The 20,482-nt window shown below is 42.2% G+C and overlaps 1 protein-coding gene across 1 annotated transcript; it reads left to right on the forward strand.

The window, feature by feature from the left end:
- The first annotated feature begins 297 nt into the window (after nt 1–297).
- DACT2 (dishevelled binding antagonist of beta catenin 2) lies at nt 298–18,727 on the forward strand. The gene is made up of 4 exons (XM_063307468.1): nt 298–597; nt 10,945–11,077; nt 13,707–13,991; nt 16,115–18,727. Exons 1-4 carry the CDS (start codon nt 367–369, stop codon nt 17,935–17,937), a joined length of 2,472 nt encoding a protein of 823 aa, XP_063163538.1. The 5' UTR covers nt 298–366; the 3' UTR covers nt 17,938–18,727.
- The last annotated feature ends 1,755 nt before the right edge of the window (nt 18,728–20,482 follow it).

Raw genomic sequence — 20,482 nt, forward strand, 5'->3', positions numbered from 1 at the left:
CCCGTCCTGAGAAAGTGGCTCTCCCCTGGATCGCCAGACCTCTTGCTGAACCTTCCCCACGAGAGGGCGGGGACTCCTCGGCGGGGTGGGGGAGGAATGAATGAGGCGGGCCGCGGTTGGTTCGCCCTCGCCGGCTCTCTGTCTCCTTGGCGCGGCGGTGGCCCAGGGCTGCCCCGCGCCGGAGAGGGCGTTGAGCCGCAGCCTTGCCTCCGCCCGCTCCCAGCCGCAGTGGCCGCTCCTCCGCTCCATTCCGTCTAGCGGAGGCGAAGCGCGAGGCCACTCCCGCTGCCTTTGCGCCGCTCCTGACCCTTCAGCAGCCGGCTCCGGCATTGCCTGGCATGGCCTTGGCTTGAGCGGCGTGGAAAGATGCTCCTGGGGAGGCAGCAGCAGCAGCGGCTAGGCGGCTGGGACCGCTGCAGGGTCAGCGAGAGACTGCAAGCCGCCCTGGCCGGCCTCCAGGAACTCCAGGTGCTGCGGGAAAAGCAGCGGGCGCTGGTGAGCGGGGCTTTGGCCATGCAGCGCCCGGCCGAGGGGGGTCAGGCGCAGAACAAGGAGCAGCGCTTGGAAGCCACCCTCACCGCCCTGAAGGAGCAGCTGGTAAGAGACCCGCTGCGGAGGCGCGGCGGATGCTCCCGGGTCACGGACGCCCTTGGCTCCCGAGCGGGGTGGGGAAGGAAGGCGACGTGCCCAGGACCAGCGCAGCTCCGCTGCCTTTTGCAATTCTGGACGAGCAGGCGCGCCCGGCTGGCTGTTCAAGGAGGCGAGCAGATGCTTTCTGCGCGGAAGGGCGCAGGTTCTGTACCCGGGCAGCTTTGGTGGAGAGACGCCCGGGGGAAAACCGGGGGGTCGTGGTCGGTCATTGTTCGCTTCTCTTGGCTGTCTGGCTCCCTCCCTATTCCGTCTGTTGCCCTGCGAGATGTTTTTGTGCACAGTAGATCCTCACCCCGGAGGATCCAGTCCCTGCTAATCTAGCCCTCAACAAATGCATTATTTCTGGGCTGAACAGGAGGAGAAATAATTCATTCTTGTTTCAACAGACGGATTTTGAGGGAGGTTTTGTTAACAGCCCTGCACGAAGTATCTGTATCTCAGCAGCAAGTTTCCTTCCTACCTGCAGTCTCGCTCTGCCCAGTTGCACAATCTTTGTCCTGATCGTCTAATTTAGGCTTTATCTGTTTCATATATATATACATATATATATATATATATATATATATACACACACACACACACACACACATATATATATATATATACATATACATATACATATATATATATATATATATATACACACATATATACACACATACATACATACATACACACACACACACACACACACACACACCATTTTAAAAAAGGAAAGCTCTCAGACATGTTATAAAAGAACAACAGGGTATGTTCTCACACGTTCAGAAAGGGGGTATATATGTCTGCATTTGAAGTTAGGAATATTCAAATTGTTCAGTGTAATAATGCATGATAAGGAAGCATTATTTAAATTAGAAACTGATCTCTTAAAATTGCAGACGTATAACAACCCTGAAGCAGTCCCTGTATCTTTCTTCTCAATCTAAGAGGCAATTTAAATATTATACATTTCCAATTAAATATATAGCAACATAGTCAATATATGTGATTGCCATACGTAACAACATGCTTCCTGTTTGCTTCATTTTAAAACACAAATGTGAATTCTGAACAAGAAAATATTGGAATAACTCTGAATCTATGTAGTAACAGGGTTCCATTAGCTACATGTTTTGACTTGGATCTTGCAGACTCTTGATGTCAGTAAGAAAGTACTTATGGGTAAGTAGACTTGGATGCTAAATTGCCCCTTTGATCTACTCCACCCATTACTTGGTGTCTTTTTTTTTTTTTTAAAGTTTCAGACTGCAATCCTATGGGCATTTGCCTGCAAGTAAGACCTACTGTATTTAATGGAAAGAAGTTCGCAATCTGAGCAGTCAAGACACTACTGAAATGGAATATGAATGTTGTGATACAACTTTCAAGAAAAGGATATTTGGGAAATGGCTGTTCTTTGCGCTGAAGTGAGGTGGGAAGGGAGAGTTTTTGTTCATTTTATGCCATTGCCTTAGCAGCACTGAAATCTAAACATGATTGCAAGCATCATCCTATGAATGCTAACTCAAAAGTAGATACAACTGATTGGGGCTTATACCAAGTTACCTTGTGTAGAGTCATAGCCTTGCTGAGAATTAAGATTCATTGGGTTATTTCTGAGGAAATAAGCAGGAGACTGAGCTGAAAGTCTCTCTCTTTCTGAGATGTTTTGGCAGTTCCAAGTCTCTTATTTCTCCTTCCATAGCCATACATTTAATTGAACTATAAAGTTGCCATTAAAAATTCAGATTACAGTTTTAGTTTTGAGGTTCCAGAGGACTTGTTTGCTTGTTTTCTAGTTACCCCAAGTATAATTTGTGAGTAAAACAGAATATATGAAGCTCTTTTCCCATTCCCCATTCTGATTAAATTATTCTCGTGCATAAAATCCTCTGGATTGACTCCAGATCATGCTTACATTCTGAGTTTTAAATGCACATATATATCATCTGCCTTCCTTTCCATGCAAATATATTTTATTAATAAAATAAAGGTATTTTATGCACAGGAACAACAACCAACCTTTTTTCACGGAGATACCTTTTTCCCTACTTAACAAAATAATTATATATAACTATATTTGTATATGCATTTCTAGTAAGATTTCAAACTGAGATGTTCCTATTTTGTGATAGAATTTTTTTTAATGTATATTCTTGTATCTCGTAAGTATTTGAAGAGGACATCTTATGATAATTGGAAAAATTAGGAAGCAGTTCACATACTGAAGTCAACTATCAAGCTGCTAAAATGCAAATGTCACCCTTTGCTTTTTTGAAAAAAAAACATATAAAATATCCTCTCACATTTTAACAGACTGGCTGGAGATTGTTCACTATCCCTGATTCCCTGAAGATGCTGCACAGTATTCCAATGCAGTGACAATCTGCACAGTTTTAAAATAGAAAAAAAGGATTTGGGGTGATCTAAACTTAATTTTACCATGGGTGGAACTTCTCAGGCAGCTTTTTCCAGTGTGGTGCCTTTAGATAGATCAAAATTATAAACTCCAGCATATTCAGCCAGCTTGGGCATAAAGGTAGGGGGGAGGTGTCAATCACATCTGATAGTTCTAAAGTGACAGGCTCATCCTGTGAAAGAGAAGAGTGGCCTTTCATAGCCTGTAGAAATGTAAAGTAGCCTTGGACCATGACTTTTATTGGAGAGACTTGATCAAGTCACTTACTCTCCGCGTAAGAGAACACTGGGTTATTCTGAAACAAAGCCATTTTCAGCAGCATGAAAAGGACAGATTAAAATATCTCTGCTGTATCATCAAAATCAGGCAATTCCTTGATTAATATCAACTAAGCATTCAAAAATTTGTGGGTAAATTGTCAGAATCCCTGGATCTCTGAGATGTTACAGCATGCAGAGGGGAAGAGGGTGGGATGGAACAGAGAAATGGCACAAACTTAAATGGATTAGTGTCTATCCCTAGGTGTTGTCATGCAGGTTTTGGGTTACATTTAGAACTATTGGGAGAGCAGTCAGCAATCAAATTCACTTTGTGTCAAAGTTCCTAGCTGGCTTCAAATAAAGTAGTGAGTCAGACCAAGAATATGAGAACAAACCCACCCAGCTGTTGGATCTTTTGAACAGGTAAACAAGATCATGTAAGATTTCCTAGTTCTTTTTTTTTTATCAAGTCTACTTATCTGGAATTTCATTTGTATATTTAGGGTGCAGTGCAATATTCCCAGTGCAGTGCTGGGAATATTGTTCAATTTCCAGAGTTTTGTTTTATAAACTGCACTTGTGTATTATTTTAGTGTAGAGTTTCATATCATTTCACATGCATCATTTTGCTCAATATTATGAACATCACCATATGATAACGTGAAGTGGTAGTGAAAGATCACTTAATGAATTCATGGCCAAAGCAGTATAAGGTATGTTTGGCTCACACTCTTATATATTATATGCAGTGTTTGGGGCTAGCACAGCGGAGACTGTGGAGCTAAATGCTTTGCACTGTTGGTAGAGTCCACTAGTTTTTCAGACAGGTGCACAAATAGGGGGTGTGGCCTTATATTTATCCATATAATCTAGCTGCCTTTGTTTACTGAACTGTTTTGGGTTCTCAGCTGTGTATGCTGTGTCCCTCTCTCTATATACTACATGATGGAATAGGATCCCATGTTAGCTGGTTGGGGAATGCTGGGAGTTGAAGTCCACACATCTTAAAGCTGCCAAGGTTGAGAAACACTGGTCTATTAGAAAAAGTACAAAAACAACAGTAATGCAATGTGTTAGTTATTGACTTAGAAGCCAGCCTGAATACCTGCTTAAAACCATACTTTTCTGTGCTTGTCTCCTGCAGAAAAAAACATATTTTATGTTGAGCTTTCGCATCATTTTTTTCTTTCTCTCATATATGCAGTTTTCAGGGTTTGTTTGTTGCATAATAGTCTGATTACAAGTTCTGAAGAACTCTAAAGCTCACCTATTTCTTTGTGATCTTTTAGTTGGTTCTACTCTGCAGTTTGGAAGAGAAACACCCCCTTCCCCAGTTTCCACAGACTTAGATGTAAAGGAGTGAATTTGTGCAACATCTGCTTCAGTTGTTTCTTCCTGTTTCATATATGGAATGTGTTCCTGAAGGAAGAATTCAATTGGAATGTTATAGACTTTAATCTCTCCTATCCTGGCAATTACACACTTCGGTAAACATTGAGCTAATTCAAGTCTTCCCAACCCCTCCCTCTTTATTGGTGTTAGACATGGTTATCAGTTATCAATCAGGTGTGACACATGCAAAGGGTATTCACTACAAGTAAGTAGCTTATCAGAAGGCATCAGGGAGTGAAAATTGGCTTTAACCTTCATGGGATGCTTAAATCCCACTTGGGAAGCCTTGAAGCAAGCATATCTTGATTAGAGTCAAAATGGCAGCACAAGTGTACTGCCAATCCTTTGATTACCTGTCATTGATAATATTAACTAATGACTCTACTTTATTTTATTTAACACCCCCAAAAATATGAGTTAAAGCATCTATTGCTTGCTCAAGGCCAATGGGTTAATAGAAACACCCAATGACCTCCACCTAAAACATTCCATCCCTATCTGACACCTGTGTTTTGGGCTATAATAACTCATTCATGCCATGTGTATAAGATTTGAAAATAGATGGTTAGTTGATGAAGATTGAGCAGACAGTTAACTGAGAAAGGGGTTGAAGGAAAAGAGTTCATGAAGTTCTCCTTTAGAGGTTTAGAAGGCAGAAGTTTCTATATGTATCAAAAGATATTATATTGAACGTAACCAATCTTCAGATATCCTGATCAAAGGTATTAATAGCTTAAGGCATCTGAGATCCCCAAAGTTCAACAGGGATCTTTTACTAAATGCATATTTACTTAGAAGCATGTCACACTCAGTTTGAAGAGACTTACTATTAGATACATATGCACAGAATTACACGTTGCCTTCTAGTTCAAGTGTGTCTAGTCTCCACTCCACTTTTCCACAAGAATAAAGGCAATAAAATGAAGTCTGCATTCCTAAACATGGTTACCAAGTCCCACTATATGTGCAAGTAAGCATTTAGTTTCACCATAATATTTGTGTCTTTACTTTGATGCAGTCATTCCTTATGTTTAAAGAGTGAAATATTTGAGAATATATCCAGCTAAATAAGGTATCTGTATTGGTAACCTTCGCCACATCTTCTACATTGTAATTAGGGACTGAGTGCCTCTGCTTGGCCATCCAGGATTCCCACCGTTGTAAAATTTACTTTTTTTTTTAATCCGTTCAATTGTGTCCAATTCTCGGAGACTGCCTGGACAAGTCCCTGCAGTTTTCTTGGCAAGGTTTTTCAGAAGTGGTTTGCCATTGCCTCCTTCGTAGGGCTGAGAGAGAGTAACTGGCCCAAGTCACCCAGCTGGCTTTGTGCCTAAGGCAGGACTAGAACTCATGGTCTCCCAGTTTCCAGCCTGGTGCCTTTACCATTACACCAGACTAGCTCTCTAACTTACCTAACACTTGCCAATATCATTGCTTAGGAGACAGGGTGTTAAAAATAGGAATTTAGCTGAAATAATCTGATTACTAGACAGCAGACAATATTCAGGAAGAGCAGGAAGGGAAGTTAAATCTGTTTGCCCTCTGGGCAACAGTGAGAGCACAATGGCCAGCCTTTCAGCACTAAGATCCCTGTGCCTCTGTAGATTTTGGCAGGCGCTTGAAAACTGTACAGCACTGAAAAGACAAGTTATTCTTGCTGAAATTCCATCTAACCCTGAAAGAGTTGGCCATGCGTGCTCCCAAAAAGGTAAAATGATGCTAATGTGAGATGTCTTCAGTCTTTGCTGGATTGTCTGTATCAGAAATATTTGTGAATTTCTAAGAAAAGAAGCTTAATTTTTTTTTAAGCAAAGGAAGGTTTTTCAAAATTACAGTTTTCATAGTCTGCTGTTTTGTTTTTTGTCTGTAATGGCAAAGCCTCAGCTGATACTTTTTAAAATCAGTTACTAAAGCTACAAGTAATCTTTCTGCTTTGATCTAGTCCCCAACATTTCTGCTTTGCATCCCTAGCCTGTCTTCTCTTTGTCCTACTGTATGCTTTCATACAAAAGCCTGTTGCTTTTAGCTTTTGCTCAGTGCCTAATACCTTGAGATGCTTTATAAATGAATAAAAATATATTGATATTTTGGCTACCGTACCAGGGAATGGTTTTTTATAATGTTGTTCAAGTATTCCTTGTGATTTTGTTTGCATATCTCTCTCCCATGTGCTTTGTGGTAGAATACCCTGGGGGTCAGCACTCGGGCAATATTAAAGAAACAATAGCATCTTCCCCCCTCCAGAAAAATCAGAGATGAGCTAGCAACTTGGAAGACCCCAAGCTCTTAACAGCATAAAGAGCTCTAATGAAGTCAACCCTGGGAGAAAATAAAAGCCTTATAGAAGCTTTCAGTACAGAGCGCTTTCCAAGCATGTTGGACTGCAACTCAGATAGCGCCAGTCACTACAACAAAAGGCTATGCTGGTAACCATGATGGAAGTGGTTACTCCAGTATAGCTGATTTATGGGACTCTCATGGGAATCCCAGTGCATGTTTGATCCTTTTGATGTTAGCTTCAACTCTTCATTGCTTGTAAGGATCCCAAAGCATTTTCATGGCCAGATGCATCAGGTAAAGTACTCAAAGCCACTCTGTCTTTACAATACTTGACTGGAGCAAACTGATTTGGGGATCATGAGGAAAAACTGAAGTCTCAAGTGAGCAGTTTGAGCACAAGAAATAAAAGTCAGGAATGAATGAGAGGCACGAAGCCAAAATAACAATGACGAAGCACATCAGGCCTCATGGAAGGAGAAGTTGGAAAAGAGGAAGGGGTTTATAAGGCTAGTGTAAATTGTCTTATACTGGTTAAAGTGCTGTAAAATTACAAACAGATCCTGGTACAATAAATTATCATTGGATACCTGAGAGTCCTGTGAATGCTTTGTGGCCTCTCTGCCATTAATCAGAAACCACAAAGGGAGGGAATGGCTGGCAAAACATTAATCATGAAGCAATTAATTCCATCCATGAAAAAAAAAATCAGTTACTTCCTGAATTGGTAAGACAAAGAGAAGCCTAAAGCTTTTCCATTCCTCTGCATGTCAGAAGAGCAGTGCTCAGACACAAAACTGTATTGTATTTGTTGAAATGCTGGTGATAAAGGTTATGGATTTGGATTTGGATTTGAATGGATTGTATTGTAATTGATGCAGTCAGAGTTGTTGGACTAGGTCTCCTAAAGGAGCCTGCAGGAAACTTGGGGAACTGCATCTCTTGTACAATAGTATGCAAGTGCTAATAGGGGTATAAATCATTTTGGTAACTGCTTGTTGAACAAAGAGTCCACAGAGATAATGCTTTTGCTGAACAAATGCACCTGGCCCATGGAAGATGGTCCTGCTGCTCAACTTAGCAAAACAGACTGTCATATTCACTGTTTCAATGTGCACTGTACATCGTAATGTTTCACATGCCATGGCGCTGACGCACGTTTCTGTTTGGGAGGGAGCTGCTGTGAAACCTTGTGCCAAGCTCTGTATCTGTGTTCATTACAATGGAATGTGTTTGGGTTATGTGCTCTGCTCAAGGACTTTTCCCGCGGACCATCAGAAGCCGTTAGGAGCACCTGGGATTGTGAACTTGAGAAGATTCTACGGGGGGAGGGATCTCATTTGCACCAAGGGTTTTTAGTTTGCATTTGGCGCACTTTTATCATTCTCAGCTTTCTTTGTGATCCTGCATACTATTCTTTAATAAATCAGATATCTTTGAATTTCTGCTCATGAGTCTGATAGTGTTTTAGAATAGGCATTCATTACATAAAGCTGAGAATCACCAAAGTTGTACCGTTAGCTCCTACCAAGATCAGTTTCTTGTGAGGGAAAATAGTTAATGATGGCTGAGTCGAAGCTCATGACCAGGGGACTTGAGGAGCTGGCTAGCTTGATGCCCAAGTCGACGGTCAAGAGCGGAGAACTGAGCCTCACCCCAGAACCTTCAGATTTCCAGCAGGATTCGAGTTCCAGTCCTGAGGTGGAGGAATCTGATGATGGGGGAGAACCAGAGCAACCGGCACCCAGCGAATCACCTGCAGAGTTGATCACCTGGGATGAAATGGGAGAACCCCAGCCAGGGACGTCCCAGGCGTCCTGGAAGTATCGGTTCCCGCTGACCCCAGACGTGGAATCTACCACGGTATCAACGGAGAGACAGCCTAACACGCAAGGGAGGGAGGAATCTCAAACCCCTGAAAGGCTAAGAGTGGTGGAGGCCAAAATAGAATCGATGGAGTACATGTTAAGAAACCTGTCTCTATCATTGGGGGGGCAGGGGAGGCACGACGGAGGTCCCAGCTTCACACAACCATCCCCCATCCTCCCACCCGGACCGCCGGCAGAGCAGGGCTAGAGACGGCTCCGGGATGAATCTCCACCCCGCAGAGCTCAACCACCAGTGTCCCCACCCCGAAGAGGGAGAACTACTGTAACCTGGGGCCCAACCACTCAAGCAGCCGCCGATTCTGCTCCAACAGGAGTGGGGGTGAGAGACTTTTCTGTCAAGTTTGATGGGGATCCAACCAAGTTATCTTTCTTTCTAACCAATGCTAAAAGTTACTTGAGGCAGTTTGGAGCATACTTCCCTTCCGAAGAGGCTAAGATAACTGCCATTGCCACTACATTGAAGGGTCGAGCTGCTGACTGGTGTGTTCAATTAAGTGAGGCTGACTCCCCTGAACTTGAGTATTTTGAGGACTTCATGGGGGACTTCAGTATATCTTTGAATTCCTGCTCATGAGTCTGAGAGTGTTTTAGAATAGGCATTCATTACACAGACTGTGAAAACCTGTTAAATACACACTTACTCTGCTGTGCAGGCCTCTGCAACTAAGAACTCAGCTTTTATCAGAATCCCTGATTATATGGAGGTTATTACTCATATAATCGGGGTAAGCCACAGCAAGTATTCTACAGTCATTCATGTGGACCTAAACAGAAGCCCATTTCAGAGCCCACCTCCAGTTAAGGAAGGAAAGAGACTGCAGGGATTTCCACAATGGTTGCCTACATCTAAGCAGTCTGGATGCTTGCGTAGGGATTTAGTCTGTTAAGAATCAGTGCAAAGTTCTGAAGCTTTTGATCCCCCAGCTATGCTTCTAAGAAATATTTGCTGGCTAAATATGGAAAGTGGGGTGGGGGGTGGGTGGAGTAGTAAATTAGAGAGGAAAAGGGGAGTTAAAATTAAGTGCTTCCTAACCATCCTCTGCTGTTCCACATGTTACTGCTGCTTTGCACATGAGTGAAAAGCATAGGAGTGTCTGAAAATTCCAAGTTTACTACCAATCATTTCCAGCAGGCATTACTCCTACAACAGTGGGAACTGAGAAGCTAGTATATGTATTTAGGCTTATGAACTATGTGAGCACGCATACCCTCATAGACAAACTAAGGTGTATTCTTTCCCTGGTTCGATCAACAGCAATCTCTTTTGGATAGTATGTTTGTTAAAATGGAAGCAATTCTTTCAATGTAAATCCAGGATTTTCCTCAATTTGAATGGAACTTTTTTATTTTGGAGAAGGGAAATTTTCTAAAAAAAATTATGCCTCATAGCAGATTTATCTTTCAAGGAAGGCAATAATGGAAGCTTTTCATCTAAAATATATTAAGCAAGTATCATTGACTGTAGGGATTTAGGATTAGTAACTTTATGGGCTTTCTCAGACCTTTTGAAATCAGTGAAAGTCTTTCCTTTGCATTTTCTTAGCCGTTGAAAGGACACTGAAGTGCATGAATGAGGAAGAGGCCATATAATCCATAAGGATGGAATTAATAGATTGCTTAGTGAGGCAGATAAAGGAATATTTTGGTATCCGTGTGGTTTATAACACTGAAGATTTTGAGACTGTCTCTCTCCAGCCTAAACAGCCTCCCTTGTTAGCTTCAGATATTCAGTCTGTCATCAAGGTGGTTCCCAAAGTCCCTAAATTTCTGAAATGGTTTACTAATTGACACAAAGATCTACAGAAGTAGAGTTGCTGCAGACAGAACTTCAACATCTATTAATATGAATTACTTGTATGATCCTTGCACACTCAGTTTTGCCATCAAGCTCATCAATTTAAGCTCTCATAGGCTCCAGCCAGCATGTTGTGACTAGAAGCTACTAGTCTTCCTCTTTCGTTCTGCCTCTGTGCCATTTCTTCAAAGATCAGTCTAACCTTAGAAGATGGGAATACTGAGTTGGTCCTGAAGAGCCAACAGAAATTGACCATCTTCCCTTTCCCCCTGTGAACAGTCACGGCTGAGGAGACAAGATGTGGGACTGAAAAGTCACCTGGATCAGCTGGACCAGCAGATCAGCGAACTGAAGTTGGATGTTGGCAAAACTTCCATTGAATACCTTGATAGTGATAGCAGGCCCAGTTCAGGTAATTGGGGGATTTCTCCTTTTCTTCTGTTACGAATATTTTTATTTTTTACAGTGGTAGATATAAAGCAGTAATAACACGAAACATAATCCATACAAAGGAACGTTATTGGTAAGGAACAGGCTGCATATGTTTCTCTAGCTCCCTGTTCCAGCCCCTGAGACCCTGCTGATTGTGCTCTTGCAATTAAGTGACAAAAGTCACCATTTTGTGGGGCACAGTGTTTAGCCAAACAAAAGGCAAAAGGAGACCTTCACAAAGGGCTGGGCACTCATTGTACCTCTTCACTCACCCAAACCCTTCCACTTCTGTTAACACCATTGTGTCCCTTGCCCTCCCTTTGCTGCAACTTGAACATGAAAAAGATGGATTGATAAAAAATAAATAAATGCCTCCTTTAGAATGGTACAGTATCCCACTTTTGTCATAAACCCCGCACAAAAACATTGAAAGAGAGATGAGATGGTAATTGACTTCAATATATACACAAAGCTGGGTTGTCTTCTAAGTTTCTGTTTTTAGTGTTCTGTTTCTTTGAATTCTACCATCTTTCTAAAAGTGGAATCCTGTGCTCTGGATTTCTGTTCTGTATATTTTGCATTGATGAATACCAGCCTTCTCCAATCTGGTACCCTTTAGGACTGTTGAACTACAATTCCCATGGTTTTTCTACGTATGCTGAATGTTATAAAAGGAAATAAAATTTCCATAAATATTACGTTTAACCATCCTTCTCAGTCTATTATGTGTTGTTATTTTTTTAATTGTGGCTACTTTTCATATGTTTGAGAATCATCTGCCCATCGTAGGTAGTCTGCTTGCTTTCCAGGAACTTGTTATCTCCATCCTGACCACAGCTAGAAGTAACACAGTGACTGTCTCTGCACCTCATCCTTCCTTATACTTATGATTAAGCAGCAAATACTGGCTTAAGGAGCAAATACTGGCTTAAGGAGACCTCTGGTTCCTTCCCAGAAGGAGACCCATTAATAAATCCTCCATGGTTCTTTAAGCCTAACTTAGCTTGAAGTAGTTTGACTGTGGGTTCGTTTGTTCAGAAGAAGTTTGAGAATAAGCACACTGAAAAAGAAATGGCTTTGTGCTTTATTTTTCTTCTGGATGGACAAAGCCATGGTTAAGCATTCTTGAGTCATGCTAAACTAAATTAAGCAAATCATGGATATTTCACTGTCTCTACCCACCCAGGAGGGAGACAGCAGGCAACTTGTAGAAGTCATGCAGCACAAGAGGGTATTCTTACTAGATAGCTGTGGGTGATGTGTGAACTGACTCAGTGAGATTCTTACCAAACATCTGCTTTTATGTGAAGTGGGAAAGATATAAAACATGGAGTGTGTCAATCAGTTTTTTGGGCTTTAATTTTGTTCTGAGGAGCATGGACATGGATAGTCATGGGGAATGACTACTAACATTTAATAATAAGTTATTAAAATGTAGGTGCACAACCTGCAGCCTACTGGTTGGTCACCCACAGCCCCATAGGACCCCAAATGTTGTTGCTAAATTTCATTGGTATTAAGGGACATCCATAATCCTCCCAATTGCCATTGGTACATCTCTCAGCCTAGTCCTATCGCCTTCTCCACCATCCAGTCTTTTCTTCATTCTCTTTGAAGCTACCAACCTTCATGCCACTGTTGTTTCTTTCTGCTTTGTCTTGCCACCTTCCCCACCATCAACCAACTTTCCAATTTCACCCAACCCATCTCCTGTTTTCTCTTCCTGTCTGATCCATTTCCCTTTTACTTTGGCTTGTGCCTTGTGCCTTTTTCATCCTTCAGTCCTTTTATTCTTCATTTCTTTTTCCTGACATCCCAGACAAAAAGCCAGAGGGTCCATCATAGCAAGGTCTTTTATGCTTGGTTGACCCAGGAGGTCAGTCATCCAAGTAATCTTTCTTTACCTGTTCTTTTGCTTTTTGAGATCTGTGGTTTTAAATGTGTACTATGTGAATTGGCTTTAGTACAACTGTAAAATAAATGGCATTGATTTTAAGATAAGGATAATTCAGATAACAATTATGTTCTGCTTAAAATGAGTATAGAGAGGAAATAGAAAAGGCAAATCCTTCCATGGATGGGGAACTGTCTTTTTCAGTTCATTAACTGAATACAATTAATACAACTGAAATAAAACAAAGCTAGTTTCTGTGCTTTACCTGTATCATTCACTTGACTTTCACACCAATTCATTTATTTCCATGGGTCCTGGTCCCACCCATGTTGAAGCACAGGCTCAAAATGCTGTTCAGTCTGCTGGCGCTCCCCTCGAAACTTGTTCACCCATTATAAAAATTTTGACATTGCCAGACAAAGATATAGCTCTTCAATCTTTCCCTCATGGACAGATCTTTAATGAGAAAAGCCAGAAGCAGTGAGAAAACCTGGGAGGCTTACAAGTATGAGATGAGAATGTCTACATAGCCACTTCAAAATTCTGTGAATGAGGGATTGCAAAAGCTTTGTCTGGAAGCACCTGTTTTTTTCTCTCAAAGTACTGCCTCATCTATGAAATGGAAGAGAAGGAGATCCTCCAACTGAACCTGCTATGCAGTATATTTGTTCTCTGTAAACCAGGAAATACTTTCTATTTCTTTTTGATTCTTCAGGTTTTTATGATCTGAGCGATGGCGGTTCCTGCTCTCTGTCTAATTCCTGCACATCTGTCTTCAGTGAATCCATTTCCTCCTCCCATGCCAGTTTGTTACCAAGTTCTCAGTTCTCCAGAACCCATCTTAGCATATTTGACTACCGACCCAAATCTGCAGATGAAACCACAGTCCACAGCCAGTTCCAACAGCAGGGACCTCATAGCAGTGATGGATGCCAAAGCAAAGCTTGCCTAGATGTTTCAGGCACTCCAAGCAGGTCCAGACCAAGGCCTGTTTCCACCGGTAAGTATCTCAGGTGCTTTAGATCTTGATCAGAAAGGGAAGTATCTTTCTTGTTAGCCTTCATATTATTTCTGAAGATGCTAAGGCACACGGTCACAGTGTTTATTGCTATCTCATCTACTTTGTATTGAGTCTGTAGTCATTTAGTCTTTTACTCTAAAGAAGTAAGTAGACATTGCTGAAGCTGCCCGGGATTGGACAATGTGGAAAGTTATCTTTCCCATAGCAGTAGTGTGGATGCTTTTTATCCAGTTAGGGTGTTTATGCCTTTAATAGTTATACTGTATACTGCAGACTATTTTAACTATTTTAGCCTCTCTTGAAACAGCAGTGGTGTATTGCCCCGTTGAATTTCTCTCTGCCCTTCAGTTTGGGTAACGGGCTTGGAACTTCAGTACTCCTACCCACCAAAAAAAAATGATAAACATAGTTTGCAGCCACACTGGATAGTGGAAACTGTTGACATAGTTCTGTGGTATTCCTATCATGAAATAAGATGCAGTTCTCGATCTTACGCCAATTTCATCAAAGCAGTATACTTCGAGTTGAACTTAAATCTGGTGATTTTATGGACATGACTTGCCATTGCATTTTCCAGATTTTTTTGTTTTTACTCCCAGACTCACTCACTGTGCCCTTGTATCTCCTGGTGGTCTCCCATCTGAGTACTAAGAAGTAAATTCTGCTTTTCACCAAGACTCCTTTGTCTCAATGACTTGAAAACAGCAGGTGCTTTTGAAAATAGTGCCTGTACTTAAGAAACCACACACCTAACTTTAATCACTCTAGAGGAATTTTAAAAACAGGGTGCACATTCTGTCCTAGATGTAAGGAGAATACCTGATTCCTTGCTGATAAGAGGCATGCATTGGTGAGGTGTGTGTCCCTATTGGAGATGAGCAATATCTCATTTCGTCTGAACTACTTTGGAGGTCATTAAACTTCCAGCACTGTGCAGGAAGTAAAAAAGTTGGAGGGGCTGTTCAGTTCAAAGTGTTTGCACTAAGCAGCTAAACAATCCTGAAGGCACAGTTTCACTAGAGCTGAGTGCAAAAAATAATAAAAAGGATGCATAGCCAGAAAAGGAGATCTCTGTTTTTTTAAGTTTAGTCTTCCAACTGACTTGGTTAGAGCAGTCTGGAATTAATTAGTTCCAGTATAGTTTTTACCCACCCTGCCCTGTGAAAAAAATAATACAGCTGCTGCCCATATCAAGAAACTTCTTCCAAAATTGGGCAATACTGCCATGAAATGGGGCTATCTGGGGATGCTTCCTGTATCAGCTAAAGCATTTAACTCATATAATATAGAAGTTTTTTGTTGTGTTGGCTCCTTCACCACTTGAGTAACGCCAGAATAGAATTTGAGTTTTGCAGTCTTGAGTGTAAGGAAAGTCAAGAAAGCAGCTGGCCTGGGTTAATTCTAATGAGATTTGCCATCTGGCAGCTAAAGCCACTCAGATTTGCTCCGACTTGGACTGTGACTGGGCAGGTCCACCTGAGGTGCCTCAGGCCTGGCCTTGTGGCATGATCAGGGATGAGTTCGAACTCAGTATAAAACTTTTGTAGCATTTCTTCACACTTGGTTGAGTCATTTCAGACATTTGCACATTCCTCTGGTGTTGAGAGATACGTAATATGCACAGCAAAGATGAGCCAACCCTTAGTACAACTTGAATAAAGGTTTATCCCATCATTACTATTCCTGTGGAATAATGGATGTTTGGGGAAGGGTGTTACTTTTATTTAAAATGATTCAAATGTATTATTCCATTTCATTAGTTTGTGAAGGTTCATACTGATGTGTGCTGCAATGGAGTCATGACAGGGATGGATTGTCTAATGAATTCCACAAGTCATCTTGAATAGATGGGCTTTGTCGCAGATGAGGAGCATCCATGCTTGGATGTCTTCTGGAAAACAGAGGCATGAGCTTCATGCCTAAGGAGGAATCTTCTACATGAAATGCACTGTAAAACTGTATCACCTACAAAGATCATTGACATCAAAAGGAGCATTGTGTCATTGTCCTGTAATGATGCTCACTTAAAGGGATGGAAACACCTAAGACAGGCTTGTGTGTTACTTTCTGTTAACTTTTCTGGAATTCTGTCTTTTCATCAGGTGACCTTGAAAGACTCAGCATGGTGGATGCCGGATTTCCAAAAATCACTGACCTCAAGGCCTTTCCTCAGCTTTGTCCAGGAGGGGAAATCCAGTTCTATTGCATGGACCCCAAATACCAAAGCAATTTGATCTCTAAAAGTGGGAATGATGTGTATCCTTACCCTAGTCCCCTTCACGCAGTTGCTTTACAGAGTCCCCTTTTCTCCCTGGCAGGGGTCCCCTCAGAAACAGAGGGCCGCCCTTTACCTAATAAAGGTGCACCTCATGTCGCAGGGCCCAGCCTGATTAAGACTCGGCCACTTATGGAACTCAGGCCAGGGGGTTATATCAACAAACTGTTGCAGCTGACGCGCAGCAAGGGAAACCATCTTGCGGAGCCCAGTGAGAAGGGTCCAGCAAAGAGCCAACCACTCACAATGCTCCAGAGACTCATTATTATCCCCAGCCCTGGTGGAGTGAAAATTAACAGCAGTAGCAGCCAGCTGGAAAAACGGGGGACCTCCCTGCCTTGCAATAAAGGCGAGGGGAAGCCGCCAAGGGACATGCCTGAAGGGGAATGTGCCAAACAGCTGGAGACAGTGCACTGTGTGAGTATAGAGCAGACAGGTTCACTGGTTCACATGGAGTCTTCACCAGTTGTGAATGGCTGTTATCCTGCTAAGCCATCTGTGTGGGAATCTCCTGGGACCGAAGCTGGGGAAAGCAGCCTGGAACACAGCTCTTCCAGCTCACAGTTTGGAGTTGAGGATTCCAGCTTGAGCCTCCCAAACATGTGGGTTGCTTCAGCTAAAAAATCTCACAAGAAATCTAGAGCCATAAAGCCTGGCGATCACGAGTCCGTGCCTCAGGAGGAGTTGGTTCACCCCAAGTTTGTCCCAACCGAGTCCCATCAAGTTCGGGTCAGGTTTGCTAACTCTAAAATGAAGTCTGTGAAGATGAAGAGGAGGAATAGTGAGAAGATGCTGAGGCCGGGGAGGCAGGTGCTTTATGTGGAAAAGCCGCGTGGGGTTCACCAACTTGCTGCCAAGTTGCCTCTGGAGTGGAGTCTGTCTCAGAGACAGCTCAGGGGAAGGCATCTAGCTCGGAGGCCTACTTTTGCAGGGGAAAGCACCGGGAGATCTTGCTCAGAGTCCAGTCTGTATCCTGTGCCATTTGGGGTCCCTCAAGCACTGTCCAGGTCTGAACTCTACAGAGCATCTGCTAATGCCATGTATTCTCTTGAAGCAGCTTATTCTGACCCAACCACCAAGAAAAAGCAGCGCAAATGGCAATCCACAGTGGAGATCTCAGCAAAAGCCCAAGTGTCCAGCCTTTCCAGCAGCCTTGCCTTGGGACCACCAAAACAGCAGGGAAGGAGAGCTGGGATTCTGCGTACTGTAACCATGAGGGCCGAGTCAAAGAAAAGCCACCCCCTTCATCCAGGGGCTTATGCCAAAAGTGAGTCCGACCATTCAGAGTATTCTGCTGAATGTGCATCGCTCTTCCACTCCACCATTGCAGAGACCAGTGAAGGAGAAATTAGTGACTATACAACCAACCGCTTTGGGGACAGTGAATCCAGTGACAGTGACTCAGAGGATGGCAGTAGCAGCAGCAGCAGCAGCAGCAGCAGCAGCCTGACTCTTGATTATGGTGACGAGATCCATGAGCATGAGATGGCCTGGCCCACATCTACCAGCAAGCAGGCAGCAGCCACTCAAGTCTTGGCCAAGCCTCTCCCACCAGTGCCCAAACTCTGCCGCATCAAAGCATCAAAGGCTCTCAAGAAGAAGATTAGGAGATTCCAGCCTACCTCCCTGAAAGTGATGACCATGGTTTAAAAGGAGAGGGAGACTGCTTGGTCAGCTGCTTGTGTCCCTGTTTGCAAAGCCAAGGAAGATTGGTGTTGTAAAGGATTCTTGGATCCTAGGTTTCAAGTCAAGGTTGTTGGGTTTGTTTGGGGGTTTTTTTGCATTTGTTAATGCCTGTCTAAGTGACACTGTGTCCTTGATCTCCTTTTTCTGTTCTGTAAGTGTGCTTCTGTGGCTTCATACCCACCCTACTTCATCCCATTCTAATAGCTACTAAGTGTTTAGATTATGTGCCCCATTCATCCAAGTCCTGATGAATTGAGGTAAGAATGCATAGCCTATAATGCATGGGGGAGTTCCCAAGGTTGCCAGGTGTGTTTGTGTGTGTAAGATGGCTTTCTTGTCAAAGGCGGCATTGCAATATCTTTCTTGGAAGACCATTCATTGTCAACAGAGCTCATCTTCTCATCTTCTCTTTCCCCACAGTCATCCATGTTAATGGGCAGCAAGGCAAGATACAGACTGGGAAAATAAACAGTAATAATCATTATCACTTAACATTGCTTACTCAGTAAAAAAATTGTCTATTTGTTTCCGTTTTCTGGGGTCAGAGAGTTGTGCGTGGCTCAGAGGAAGGCTTGGATACGATTCTTGGCCATTTCTACATTCAGAAGATTAAATGATGTTCTACACTATAGAATGCCATCTTTTGATACTGAGATGTTTGCATCTTCTTGACTGGGTAAACTGCACTCCAAATGCTGTGCCACAGCACATTACCGGCTCGGATTTATTGCAGGCTCAATAAATGTTATGATCTACAAATGTAAAAAGCTGTCTCACTTTCTTTAAAAGAAGGATTGTCCTAATTTTGTTAAGAGGCTGCTAAGAGTTTCTTCAGTGCACCAAGCTTTTTCTAGGTGTCTGTTTTGAAATGAATGGCGGGGTACCAGAGTGATAACAGCTGGTCCCTCAACTGCTAAAGCCACATGTACTCCTGGCATTTGTATTCTCTTTAGAGGAGTAATATTACTAAAAGTTGGATACTGCACTGAAGGACCATGGCTGGCTTCAGTGCTGCAGCAAATATTTTTCTTATAATGCACCAATAAAATGCATGGACAAATGTACCCAAACTCATGTGATAAGTTTTAGATTAATATCCCTAATTTTTTCTGATTTATGGAAGGATTTGGAATTTTAAAAGTGCCTAACAGGCACTTCTCACCATGTCTGCAGTGGGCGAGATTTATCCATTCATTGAATTGGTGCAATTGGCCATTAATAAGCCACAGAACTCTAGTATGCTAGAAGACTCTTTACCACTCTCTCTAGTTGTCTCCTCACACTCAACCTTCACAAGGATGTTCCATCAACATTTATATTTACTTTTTGGGGGAAGGGATCTACTTTCAAACAAAGCACTGGTTTACCTACAGAGAAGCCCCATTTTATTTTCAGCAAAAACATATGGGCCCTACTTGGAACACAAGGGCAGCATCAAAGCTGGGAATAAACCATGGTGCCAGAACTTGGTACTTTGCTTGACAGCATGCCCAATTCCTATTTGTAAGCACATTGAGGATCAACAGCACTGATTATAGCAATACTTTGAGCAAGCTGAGGCTCTTCCTTTTTCATAAAAGTATCTATTTCTTACAAGGAACATTTTTTTTTGTAAAACAATATGTAGGACAGTTGTGAGAAGATTTGTAATCAAAGCCAGGAAACCCAAAAAGATTATGTTCTTTATAGAGGGTATAAAATTCAAGTAGAGGTAAAAGTGCAGACTATGCAACATAATACGTTGTTAGTTTTCTTTTATTTTAGCTGCAATAATTCTAGTAAACTCCAAACTGCACAAAGTGGGGCTGCTAAGAAGAGAGTAATTAGCCTTTTCCTCCCATACCAATTCCCAAATTAAACTCACCTCTTCCTCGCTTCCTAGCTGGGCTACAACTGCTTGGTGGAAAGTACGTTGAAAACATCAATCAGAATGATCAAGGAATTGAAGCATCTTCCATGCAAGGAAAGTTTAAAATAATGGAGGTTATTTAGCCTGCAATACACTACTTTATTACCTAAAAGAAAGAAATGCACAGTTAGTTAGAGGGAATAAAATATTTCCCATTAACCAAATGGAAAGAAACTGGATAAAGGCAGTTTGTATAATAACACATAAGCCCAGGGATATTCAGTAAAAGTGTCTGATAGCAGACCATGGATGGAGAAATGTATGGAAGATACATTTATTATGACTACTAGCCAGTGATAGAGCTATCACTGGCTAGTAGTCATAATAAAACCTCCAGGCAGAAGTTTATCATTGAATATCAAATGCCGTTGAGTACTGGATGATGAGAGCAACTATGTGAAGCTGGAGAAGAGGACCTATTGCTTTTGGGTTATATTTCTTTTGTGTCATAAGTAAAAAAACCTCACTTTTCCTCACACATCTAACAAGATGCCCAATTCATGGGTCTCCTGGACATCATTCCACCATGAGAGGAAAGAACAAGTTGAACAGGTTGTCATTTTAATAATTGATTCTCATCATCGGAGGCTAAGAGCTGGA

Source organism: Candoia aspera, chromosome 1, assembly GCF_035149785.1.
Source record: "Candoia aspera isolate rCanAsp1 chromosome 1, rCanAsp1.hap2, whole genome shotgun sequence".
Lineage (NCBI taxonomy): Eukaryota > Metazoa > Chordata > Lepidosauria > Squamata > Boidae > Candoia > Candoia aspera.